General features: G+C 38.5%; 1 protein-coding gene across 2 annotated transcripts; it reads left to right on the top strand.

Annotated features, from left to right (window-relative positions):
- Window positions 1-232: 232 nt before the first annotated feature.
- On the top strand, window positions 233-12,966 carry LOC120538000. Of its 2 annotated transcripts, none has more exons than XM_039767349.1 (6): window positions 233-408; window positions 600-860; window positions 7,293-7,640; window positions 8,784-8,885; window positions 8,969-9,024; window positions 12,653-12,966. In XM_039767349.1, the coding sequence occupies exons 1-6, from the start codon at window positions 369-371 to the stop codon at window positions 12,701-12,703; spliced, it is 858 nt and encodes a 285-aa protein (XP_039623283.1). In that variant the 5' UTR covers window positions 233-368; the 3' UTR covers window positions 12,704-12,966. The 2 variants fall into 2 exon arrangements, with proteins under 2 accessions (XP_039623283.1, XP_039623273.1); XM_039767339.1 differs by having other exon boundaries at window positions 600-935.
- Window positions 12,967-13,411: the final 445 nt, after the last annotated feature.

Here is a 13,411-nt window from a genome sequence, read left to right as displayed (position 1 = left end):
CCTGTCCACATATTTCCAAAAAAACAAAATATCATTCCAGTGTTAAAATCGATTCATTCTTTTCCCGTATCCACATATTATCTAACGCGAGTCTCTCAGTAACCCTATCAATATCAGACAGAAAACAACTTGTCCTGAACAAGAAGGCAGTCATTTGCAGTCAAATCTTAGATAAACGCAGATATACTGCCTGCAGTGTAGAACATTTAGCAGAACGCTGTTCGTGCTACGAAAAGACACATCAGCAGTGAGTTACAGCCGTCTGATGTTCAAACGTCAACTTTTCGCCCAGCCGGAAACGCTAAGCAGTTTAGTGTCAGAGAATACAAGGCTTTGGTGAATTGCGCTTCTGAGGCAGGGCGTACACCATGCTCGCCGCCTTCGCTTTTCTCATGCTCTTCTTCAGAAGTACGACATTTTACAATAGAATTTGTCATTCTGCATCGTACTGTTTAACTGTTTTGTTTATTTAAAAAAGCATGGACAAGTTAAGCAGACACTATCTCAAAGTTAACAAATCATGTTAGAGATTTCTGATTTGGGAGTTAATTTCCAAAAAAAAAACGTTTACAGTCTATACTAATGTTTCTCGTTTTCAGGTTTTTCTTACTCCGGATCAAGACCGACAGTCTTTTCAGAGGAAGGACAATCCGTGCAAATTCAGTGTTCTTTGGCAGGAAGCGTTTTGACGGGTTTCGAATTCTGGGTGCACTGGTTCAAGAGGGGAACACACGGAAACATGGAGCAGTTAGATACGGACTGCGATTTCCATCAAAACACATCCTGCAAATATTACTCTGCACAGAGATCCGAAGAAAAGGTGCTGCTGAGAATTTTCAACGTAACTAGCATGGATGCGGGTGATTATTACTGTTCAGATCACAAGGATTCCTATCTCAGATTTGCAGATAAGGGTACCCGACTTATTGTGAGAGGTGAGGTCCAAAATCAGCCAACATTACTGCTTGATGGAAAATTCAATTTTGAAGGGAAATCGGACATTACACCCGTTATACTATATTTTCTTGTTGGTAATGTGCCGCTAATAAATCATAGCGTTGTTTTAAAGAAGTGATAAAACTATAAGACAAACTATAATTATACCAAACGGAGTTTAATATATCCTGAAATGATCTACCGTTCGGCGACTGCGAAACTAAAGCGAAATTCAAAAATCGTTCAGAATTCTATAAAGAAGACAGACCTTCAGTCCAGTTCGGCCTTCATTAGAAGTGTATGTATGTATTTTGTGTCTGTCGTTGTTTTTTAGCCTGAATTTATTACTACGAATTAATGCATTATATATAAGATGTGTGCCAGCAAGTACAGCCTTATTGGTTGCATATGGATATCCCTCTAGAAATAACAAAAATCCCAAGCATGTTAACCTGGACACTGTATGATAAGATATTACTAATAATCTTTAGCATTTTGAGGAAATGTGCGAGGAAGAGTTTGAAATTGCGACTATTTTTGAGAAGGGTAAAAGTATTATACGAGGGACGTTCAAAAAGTTTAGGCACTTTTACATTTTCATTGGAAACGGTGAAGACGGGAGGAGCAGTAATTGGGCATTAAAAATTGGTACGACGCTGGGAAAAACGAAGGTGAATATGTAGAAAAGTGATGTGTTTTGTTTTTGAAATTCTTATTAAAGAGTTTTAAAAAGTCCCTCGTACGTCGATTTTATGCAATTGCATTTTTTATCACCTCGTTGCTGGCAGCCTCGGCCTTTCGTAGATATAGTATCCGTTTTTATTAATCTATTATAACTGAAATGTCGAAGTGAAGGTTTATGGTAAGCCGCAGTTCGGTTATAACATTAATTTGGTAGAATTTACTTCTGAAAAGTGGTAAACACCTGTTTCTGAACCTGTTTACTCAAGTTTATCGTAACTATACATCTAGTAATTTTAGCGTCACTTCAGAATACGAGAAGAAGAAAATCCCTTCAAACGCCAGGAAACAGGGAGAGGGCCCATCGAACCTCTAATGTTCCAGAAAACTGAGGTAGGAACCCCAACCACCGTGCTACCAGCACTGTACCTTAATGACACTGAATGAGAGAGGAGGAAATCCTGTTGAAAATAAGAAGTACATTTGTAAATGTGCAGATCTGATTATTTGTAAGTCTGCATGCTATACATACAATATATCAGAATCAGAATACTTATAGTCAGTACTAAATGTACAGGAATTTGCCTTGGTAGATTGGGAGATGCTTATAACGGAAAATAACATCACAAAGAGATAACATAAATAGCTTAAGCTGAAAAGAAATGTTTCAGACAAGGCAGCAAAATAGTAAATTATAAAGGAGTTGTGCAAATTTACAAGTGAAAGTGTGGGATTATATAACATTCATCTTCATAGCATCCTATCTAATTAGCAGTTCTTCTACAGAAACCGTCAGTGTTAACTTTCTGTATCCACCACGCTTACAAATACAGGGTCTTAAATGGCACTTCATGGTTCTTTATTCGGTTGTGTGGTTCCTCGTACGACTATTGTTTGACAAACCACCGTTTCATTCTGGAAGAGTTTTTTTTTTTGCAAATAAAGTTGATTCTGCAAGCAGGTCCTCCAACTTACAGGGAAAAGTTGGGGGTTGATGGCAGGATTGCCACACGAGCCATCGTAACAAACCTCACTCTGTTCCAGTGTGGTGCTGAGGTGTCACCCGCTGCACTCGGGTCCCAATCCGGTGGTTCGTCGTGTGGTGGGTGTGGCAACGAGCTGTAAAATCAGCGCATGCTCCCATCCTTTGTGCTTGAAGATTTTTTTAATTTACAAAAAACCTGAAATCTTTGATGTATGTTATCGGCTTCCATGACTATGTAACGAGTGAAAACCTGGACGTAGCCTGTGCTATTGTGTGTACGCAGCAGGTCTTATTAAACTCATGACCCATTAGTATTTCACAAATCTGTTACAATCTCTTCATGATTATTTGCTATATGGAGACTGTTACTGGATTTTCATGTGGTTGGGTCTTTTGGCAACCAAATATGGTTAACATCGCACTTTATTTTTAACAGTGACTCCACGCTAAATTTAATAATTCGAGTAACTGAAGGTGCACATAGATAATGTCTATATTCACCTAAAAAAATCTTAATTTGAATATCTTCATTTTTCCTGTAGACAATTGTGTTTTCTTTATTTTCTTTTTCGGAATTATCATATAATACTTTTGATACCCATATTCACTCACAAACTGCTCTGAGTTACTAGGCGCTCTGCAATTTCAGTTTCCTCCTATTCCGTTAAAAGCTTTTAGAATAAACAATGTGCTTAGTGATTTTCTACTAATTTATTAATAGCACAAAACTCATTTGTTCCGGGACAAAGGCGTTTTAGAAGATAAAAGTATATGGATATACATGTTATTTTAAGACACCTAAGAAACTGGTGCTACTGGAGGAATAAAATCTTGTAACTATGATCCTTCAGCATTTGAATATGCGTACTGTGCAGAAAGTCGACAATTCAGGGGTGGCACCCACGACTTCTTTGTTGTTGTTGTTAGGTGCTGTCGACTCGGTTCCGACTCATATCGACACTGTATAAAACAGAGAGAAATATTCTCCGATCCCGAGCCATCCACGCCATTTCTTCCTCATTAGAACCTATTGGACATCTCATCCCTTTCTTCAAACATTTCAATTAATATCCAATCAATTCCTGGAGTTTTCACTGTTTTTCACCAATGCCTTCAGCAAAGCATCGACTTCCTCCTACAGCACCATCGGCTCTTGATCGTATGCTGCTTTCCTCCTGGGATGGTTGAGCATCATCCAGTTTTTCTTGGTGCAGTGACTCTATGTAATCCCTTCATGACTTTTTACCACTGTGAAAATAAGATAATAAAAGAGATCTAAACACTGCACTGTTATCAAATACAGCGTTAAAACAATCATTTTATTTGAGCTCCTAATATTGCTAAATATTTAATTCAAAATCGGAATTGCTTACAAAAAGTAGAATTATTACGAAAAAATACTTCCATATTTTTAATATGTATGTATGTATGTATGTATGTATGTATGTATGTATGTATGTATGTATGTTTTTCTGGAGCTAAAACCACTATTTAAATAAGAGTTAATGAGAAAATCAACAGAAATGCAATTGACAGTATTAAAGATGGGGGACACAGAGGTAAGCTCCGTTTGTTCACAAATACAGCTTCTTGATTTCAGTACCCGCTCTGTGTGTGTCAGGAGTCTGCACATTCAGCATTACCAGTTAAATGAGCACATGATGTTAAAGTATCCCATATGACTAAAGACCCTACGACTGTCCGGAGCTCTTCACTGCCTGCAGGATTAAATTATCCACTTTAGAAAATAGGCCTACGTTTATTATTTCGGAATACCTCTACCTTCGGTCTAAACAACTTTTCAGCAACGGGCTGCCTTTCGTTCCGAAAGAAAAAGAAAAAAAAAATCATTATTCGTTATACCTTTAAACTAATCTCGTTTTTTGAAGAAATCAGATTAAAACCGTTACGAAAATGAAAAACACCAGAGTTAAAAGAAAGATGGGATTGTTTTGAGTTCGGGCCATTTTTTTAATGAAAGGACAGAAACTCGGGAGAAAAATGAATGAATACCATGACGCAAAATAAGGAAAGTCTGTCTTAATGATGGTTCTGCAGGAATCAATTTTAATTTTTAATTTTAATATTAAATTTTGTTTTTGCTAATTGATTTCAGACGCTGCGGTGGGTTGGCGCCCTGCCCGGGGTTTGTTTCCTGCCTTGCGTCCTGTGTTGGCTGGGATTGGCTCCAGCAAACCCCCGTGACCCTGTCGTTAGGATATAGCGGCTTGGATAATGGATGGATGGATGGATATTAGACGGCCTTATTCTTTGTTTCTTTGTTTCCACTTTAACGCTCTTGCATCAATGTGTGTTACTCTTAATTTTGGATTGATGTTAATAATTTAAAGAATACAATGCTATAAACTTTCTGTACTGGTGTCCCTATAACCTTGTAAGATACATCTTCTAGATGTCAGGCATCTTCAGTGATGTTCCTGGGGGTCACGGGGGGTTCCGGGTCTTTCAACATCAGACACCTTCACCCATGGTGACCCAGCCCGGGCTGATTAAGACCCAACTTGCGTCCCAGCAGCAGCCACCCACAGATCAGCCCTCTTAATCCTAAACTTTCTCTAGGGCTTCACTCATGGATTTAATGGCCTTCTCTCCCTGCTTCTTCTGCATGCCTTGTTGATTGTTATAAAGGTTTAAAAAGAAAATCATCAAGTAAAGAGCAAGACTAACAAATGTAAAAGGGTACAGTTACAAACATAAAAAAGAGTTTTTTTTCAAGCAGTTATACTTAGTCAATCAGCCATTATCCAACCTGCTATATCCTAACACAGGGAAATGCTGGAGCCAATCCCAGCCAGCACAGGGCACAAGGACTGTCTTTGTCTTCGGACTGTTGGAGGAAACCCACGGAGACATGGGGAGAACATGCAAACTCCACGCAGGGATGACCCGGGAAGCAAACCCGGGTCTCCTTACTGCGAGGCAGCAGCGCTACCACTGCACCACCGTGCCGCCCTCAGTTATACTCATTGCATGTTAATTCATTCTTCCAGTACAACCATACAACGCAATTCAATTAATTTTTTTACATGGCATTTTTGACTGAATGCAAGCACAGAGCATTGTGAACAATTCTAAGCTAAAATACACGTATAAATTATACTAATTACTAAATACAGAACTAGTACACATATAAATACACATTTCTTAAAACACAGAAAGAAGAAGGTAGATTTGATTAAACATAAATGGAAACCTCAGCCAACTGGCTGCCTACCCGCTCCTGGGGTTTTCTATGGTGGAGTCTGTGCTGATTGTTTAATCTGATGAGGGAATTATTTCATGATATGTGATGATTCCAGTGCTCCTTTATCTGAGATGAGTTTTCCATTGGCAGGAGAGCAGCTGAGCAGTACAGCAGTGGCACCAAGTGTCACTTCAAGATACTGAGAAGAGAAACCAAATAGAGGAGGGATAGTAACTTTTTATAAATATTGTGATACTTATATTTCTGTACAAATGACTAACAAACAGAAATGCAGTATGCACAGCTAATCAGCAGCTCTAGTCAGTGTATGCTAGGCTAAGGTAATAAGTTTTCGGCCGAGAATTAAAAGCTGAAACTGAAGGTGCATCTCTTATATTAGTAGGCAGATCATTAAACAGTTTTGGTGCCCTGTAACTGAAAACTCAACCTCCCACTGTTATTTTATTAATCCTTGGAATCTTAAGTAGGCTGGCATCTTGATATCTTAATGGCTTGTATAGATAATGATAAGCTCAGATGAGGAAGCAGGGCCTTAGCCATTTAAGGCTTTATAAGTTAAAAGGAGGATTTCCAAATCAACCCTAAGCTTAACTGAGAACCAAAGTAAGGACTTGAGAACTGGAGTTATGTGTTCATATTTTCTGGTTTGTATAATAATTCTTGAAGCAGCTTTGGCTGGTTAGAATGATCCTTGGCCTATCATAGGTCATAGAAAATGATCAGGCCACTTTATAGTCACCAGTTAATGTCAGACCCATTGGAGCAAAAGTACAAGTGTTGTATTTTAAAATATTTATGGTGTTCTGTGTCCTTAACTTGATTAATTGAGATAGTATTTATACTGTATATGTGTAATATAAATAGTTGACATTAATTTTTTATTTGTGTTAAATATAATATTTAACAAATTGTTAAAAATACCTTTAGTTAATTTTGCATTTTTCGAAGATGTTTATTATCCACCCATCCAAGCAGCCATCATTTTCACCCACTTGTTCCCAGTCCCAGGGTGCCAGCGTCCAGGTTGCAGGATCGCATACAAAGCAGGGTCCAACTTTAGATGGGACATCTGCCTATGTTCTTCCTGATCTTCATTGTCAATATCACTTCCCATTACTGTCTGAGTGTGCAGTGAATGATGTTATGTCAGAGATCATGTTTAAAAGGAAATAAAGCTATTAACCATAGCACAATTTTCCAAAACAAGCAAAGTTGAAATTACTGCATGGACTTCTATGTTATGTCTAGTTGACCCCCACAAACCTCAGCTTGATAAAGCAAGTTTGATAATGGGAACAGGTGGATGGATTTAATGATTATTTGATGAGCAAAATGTTTACAGGCATGATTTGTATTTTTTGATTAATGTTTTCCATTTTTATGTTAAATACAGTGTGTACGCAAACCGCTAATCAAGTTAAACGCCTCATCATTTTCATATCCTGCTATTCTGCTTCTTTGCAGGTGAGGAGGCCATGACAGCCAATGTGTACCTGCTTACAACAGATTACAGATCAGCCAGCTTTAATGGTAATGAAAACGTAACCTTGGTTTGCCTTGTCGACAGGCTCTCCACAGATCAGTTGTCGGTCAGGTGGATTCTCAATGGTACCCTGGCAAGTCAGACATTGCAGAGCTCTGGGCTGGAAGTGCAGAAACAACACAATAATGGATACGTGGCCAGCACCTTTCTGATAATACCCACACAAATATGGCTCAGTGGTGTTGTGTGCACCTGTGAAGTGCAGTTGTCTGCAAATGCAAGCATCCACAGCAAGATTGTAACTCTTCAGGCCTTCAGGAATCAAAAAGGTGTGTGAGCTATGGATTGGTCATTAGGAGTGCTAAAAGGTATTCCTTTTATCAATATGCAATCTACATATATTAAAGTGTAATATTACAAAATACTTTAGAGCTTTAAATAAACAATACAGTACTCTATATGATCATAGAAAATAACTTGGACTCAAGTAATATAGTACATGTTGTGAACGATAGGGAGCACTCTCGCTCCCTTGAACCCCTGTCCACGACTCCAGACACCAGGTAAAAGTCCAAATGTTGACTTTATTTTTCTTCCACAGTGCACAAAGCACACTCTCCACCACAATACTCATATAAATCACAATAATAACAAATAACCAATCCTCCAGCTCCCAGACGCGTTGCCACCCTTCCACCCAGCTCAGCTCATTGTCTGGGAGTTCCCATAGTCCTTTTATACTCCCTGACCTGGAGGTGTTTCTGCCCAACAGTCCACAAGTCCGTATTCCTTCCGGTTCAGGGTAAATAGTCCTTTTCTTCAACCCGGAAGTCCATTGCTCTTCCTATGACGAACTTTCGGGTCACAGGGCACGAAGAAGCCCTCGGTCCTCCCTGCAGCTCCTTCCTGTGGCCCCCACAGCATCCAGCAGGGCTTTGCATAAAAATTCCATTGTCCATGATGCCCTGCTGGTCTTCTGGGGACCTCCATGCTGCAAGGAGGGCTCCACCTGGCGGCTTGGGGGTATTGGCCAGGATAAATGGCCGGCCATCCTTCACAATGTTCAATATCTATTTAAGTGACATGAGTACAACAACCCCTCATAAACCCCTAATGAAACTCTTCATACCACACCTTGTCTTTCTCTTCTGGCTCATTGGGGTGGTGGATCCTATCTTGACAGCATTAGCTGTGACATTGCAGAACCCAGACATGTAGACACCCATCTGTCACACTCATGCTGGGCCAATTTGAAACAGCTAACTCATCCAGCCAGCAAGTCTGTGAAACCTTGCAGACACAGAAGGAAAGTGCCAACTCCACGCAAGCACAGCTGGGCACAGGATTCAAAGCACTATTATGTCTCACACTTATTACTGTCTTCAGAAAACTATTAACATAAAATCTGAAATGTATTGCTGTTAGTTTTATTTTCCTTTCTTGACAGATAAAGAGTTCATTTTTCATTGCAGAGTCCTGCTTTGATCAGTATGCAGTTTTCACTGGTACAGCATTAGGCTTTCTGCTGCTTTTTTGCTTTACCAGCCTTGCGTGGATTCTCAACTGTGAGAAAGGTAGTAAAAATATTATCTTCTTCCACATTTTAAAATATGGATAAACAACCTGCTAAGATTTGTGCTGATTTATATTGATTTAGGAGTGAGGCCCTGTGGTCACCAGAAAAGAGGAGATCTCTCAACTAATTTTGTCCAGGTGGGTAAAGTAATACTTCACAAGCCCTTTTCTATATAATAACTCATACATCGGGAAGAAATAACATATGCATCAGAGTTTAAAATAAATTACATGTCCCTTCTTATACAGTAAGCATTTTAAAACTGTGAAGAATCTGGAGGCATGTTTCTGTTAGTCAGTGCTATTAATAACTTTTAATACGGTAGTCTGATATTTAACCTTTGCAATTTGCCTTGGAAAAACTGTTTTTTTTCAATGGTGTCTTCAGTATGCCTGACATTATACACATTGAAAGACACATTTATGTACTAAATAACTAAGAAACAAAATGCAAGAATGACAACATAATGACAGAAGCAAAGGTGATATGCCTTTACTTGTTATATTTTGTGGGCTGTCGTTTACATAGTTCAAGCTGTCTCCTCTTCTAATTGTAATGAATAGCAATTCTGTGTAAATTATTGTAAAGTTTAATACATTTTTTATTGTTTTTATTATGTTTTCATAATTATTTGGAATTCCTGCAATGCCATTCTGTTTTTCCTTCAGATGCTGCATTTTTGTATGTTTGTCACATTAACACTTTGGTTCTCAGTGGTGTGGTGGGGGTCCTTAGAAATTCAATTGCTTGACATCATTATCATGACATTATTGAAGCTGGAACCATGTGTGTATCTGTGTCCACACTGGTTGATACAAATTCTTCAAACCTTTTGTAAATGCTTTGTCTAAAAAATCATTTTGGATTTTACTTTTTGGATAGGTTCCTTTAAACTTCAAGTTGGTTTACATATTAAATTTAGTCGCCTGATGACTTGCTTACCAGGTTTAATGTTCTGTCATTTTGGTTCTACTTTCACTTCTTGATTCTTAGCCCTAGCAACAAACCAAACACTACCGTATAGCAGGGTACTTATCTAGTTTTTCCTTTATGTAGTTTCAGTCACTGCGGTGGGCTGGCGCCCTGCCCGGGGTTTGTTTCCTGCCTTGCGCCCTGTGTTGGCTGGGATTGGCTCCGGCAGACCCCTGTGACCCAGTAGTTAGGATATAGCGGGGTGGATAATAGATGGATGGATGGATAGTTTCAGTCAGCTTTTGTAATGGAGCATAATTTTAATATAGTCTTTATATTTTAGTGTCTTACTCATGTTGATGATATAGCATTATTTACCTATGCATGACAGGATGAGGCAGTTTCTCTCCCCCCACAATCCTGCAGTTCAAAAGAGTGGGTTAAAAACTTAGATGAATGAATCTAAAACCTAGGACACCACATCAGTGTTGAGGGATTAGTGCTGCTGCTGCTTCACAGCCTAAACAGTGAATTGTCAATTGTTTTTTTTTTCTAATGTGGAGGTTTTGCATTCTCTATTTAATGGGGTCTCCATCCACATTTCAAAGACCTGGATGTTAGGTTAGTTGTAGGCTCTAAATTGTACCAGTACTTGTGATGAGTGTGTCCTATGAGAAACTGTCATGGTTCATGGGCTCTCTATTTCTGCCTGACAAGGCTATGGCTTATTGTGACCCCATATTGGATACAGGTGGTGAGGGTGACAAAATATTTTTAATCACATATTCATTCAATCAAAGCCTAGATTAGCATCTTCTCATGGTGAGTAGTAACACAAAGATTTCAAGTGTGAGCAAACTCACATTATAAAATTTAGTTAATAATCCAACAGTTGTTTTAAAGTACAATTAAGAAATAAAGACAAAGATAATGCAACAATGGTGGTATGAGAACAGGACAAAGGAAGAGGCTTGCGGTTTTCTCATACACATTCTAATTTCTCTGTTTGTTTTAATCTTACTGTGAAGTTCTGCGTCTTCTCTTGTGGTGGCTACAATTATGACCTCAGCTGTTGCAGCCACTGGCTTTCCGTTTTTTTTTTGCAAAGTCTGTAGCTCCTCTGGCTGAAGTGTGCAGTCTAATAACAGTTACATACAGTGGTGAATAATGTTTTAGTCTAATCCATAAATGCCAGACAGCAAGTTTGGGAGGCTATTTCTGCAAAATCAGGTATGCAGGAAGAAAACTGAACTACCTGAGACAACACCAAGGAAAGCATGGGGAGAAAGTGCAGGCCACATGCACACAGAAACCAGACCACAGGTTAATTTGTGAAGCAACAGGGTTGTAACTTTACGAGCCATTGGCTCACTGTAATCTTGTTGCATGATTTCAAACAAATGTATCAGGAAACCTCAATGTCTCATGTAACATAGTCTACCATGCAGTTTATGGGTGTGGAGAGCAAGCCGAATCAGCAATCACCTGAACCTCAACAGCCTAGAGCATCCTCATGAAAAAACTAAAACCACAAGCAGCATAACCATGTGCATGTGGAGGTTGTGAATATCCAAGCATTCAGTTTGGACCAACTCAATTAAATCTTAGGGTTTTGCGGCCAGAGTCTTCCCTGGCAGCATCAATCTTGAGGCAGAAGCCAACCCTGAACAGAACATCAGACACACTCATGTTCACTCATACCATCTCAAGTTGGAATCTCTAATCAACGTACCATACATGTGGAAGAAAAAAAACAGAGAACATGGAGAAAACACCTCCACAAAGATAGTTATGGTACTGTTGCTGTTATAAGGCTGCGCAGTGCAAATGCTTCAGCACTGAGCTGCCCAAATTACAAAGAAAACTATGAAATTAAGATTACAACACACTACTGAGGATAAAACACAGTTAGAAGCAGAGCATACCTCTTCCACAGCCTTCTAGCCATCTGAGACATTACAGAATTTCTGGTGGTGCCCTTTCAAAGGTCCTTGGAGTCAGAATGGCAGCAAGTGGCGTGATATGTGGAGTAAGTTAGGGGACGTTGGTCTTCTTCCGAGCTGGCAATTTGGGAGCTGCAGATTAAGCAGATAGATATAAAAGTCCCTTTGCATCTTGTTTATCCCCCTCCCATGATTCTCTTGGCAATAGTGAACAGTCATGTCTTTCATACCATTTGACTGCTATATTTATGTTAGAATCTGTTAGATTCAACTCTGTTGACAGATCCTTTTTCTTGATTGAATTCACATCATGAATATGTACAGTATAATGCTAAATGTTTAGAAAATGTATTTCTTGTGTGTGAAGGCTGGATTCATATATAAATTAACATTTTTTGAATTAAACACTAATCAAAGGCATACGTACACTGAAGAACTGCTACCCTAAAATGTACAGCTCTGAGCCAGTAAAGACAATCAAACCCTCTCTGTCCAGTTTAGGGTCACAGAGATAAAACCTATCATTACAAAATCAGGCCTGAGGTAGGAATCAGTCCTGGACATGGTGTCAGTCCAAGCAGGGTAAGTCCAAGTCATTAGGTTGAATTTTTTGATTGTCTTTCTTATTTGAAAAATTTCTGTTTACATGTTATCAGAAGATTATTTCAGTTCATCCTTTCTTTTTCTACATTTATGTTAACTAGTCATAGGTACTTTTCTTAGTAACATTAAATATTCTTAATAAAATTACTGTTAATATGGTATGGGCTTTTGACTAGAATTACTTTTACATGAAAAACTTAGGATTGTGTATTATTCTAAATACTCCATTGGGCAGTATGCACCATTAAGTGTCATCAAAGGGTAAATGTGTTGATTTCTTTTAAGTAACTCAGATCTCTTGCTTTAGGAGACCAATGACACTGTTACTTACGCTCATTTGGATTTTGATTCTCGTTGAAAGAAAGATTGGGGAAGAAAACTGACTACAAGAGAAATACCAATAAGGTGGACCTCTTCATTCTTCTGCAAGAACAAGACAAACAATTTTCTTAAACTTTGTATAATAGCTCATGAATGACAGTCTCTGTGTTTATATAATGCACACAATTATATTTCTTTGTCTGTTTCATCCTTGTATTGAATTATTACAATATCAGAAAAAAGCTTTAATTTCTATAAATATGAGAGTTGAATATAAATCATGACTTTTCAGAATTTAAATCTGCTCAATGTTTTGTTTCTGTACTTCACAAATCTCTAATTATGATTAAAATTTGAAGAAAAAAAAACACTTTGTATTAGAGGACGTGTCCCATGTTTCAGTCGACTATTCATGGAGGGATAGGAAGATCAACAATTAGGCCTACTAACACAACTATAGCACTAGACATTGTTATCAGGAAAACAGTATGTGCACAAATGCAAGATTAAGATGTCGGGCAACATCAATGCTTCTCATGAACCTGTCTTGGTCACCCAAGTAAAGAATTAAAAAAAAATGTCTGATGGATCACTCCATTAGGCTTAAATTTGACACAATTATCAAAATTAAATTGTAAACTCATTTTTTGCTATAAAAATTTTATATATTCTTGTCTAACAGCGGTGGCATAGTGGTGCAGTTGGCAGCGCTGCTGCCTTGCAATTAGGAGACCTGGGTTCACTT

This window comes from Polypterus senegalus, chromosome 1 (assembly GCF_016835505.1).
Source record: "Polypterus senegalus isolate Bchr_013 chromosome 1, ASM1683550v1, whole genome shotgun sequence".
Lineage (NCBI taxonomy): Eukaryota > Metazoa > Chordata > Cladistia > Polypteriformes > Polypteridae > Polypterus > Polypterus senegalus.
Note: the sequence above shows the minus strand (reverse complement) of the source record. Positions and strands in the feature narration are given on the sequence as shown.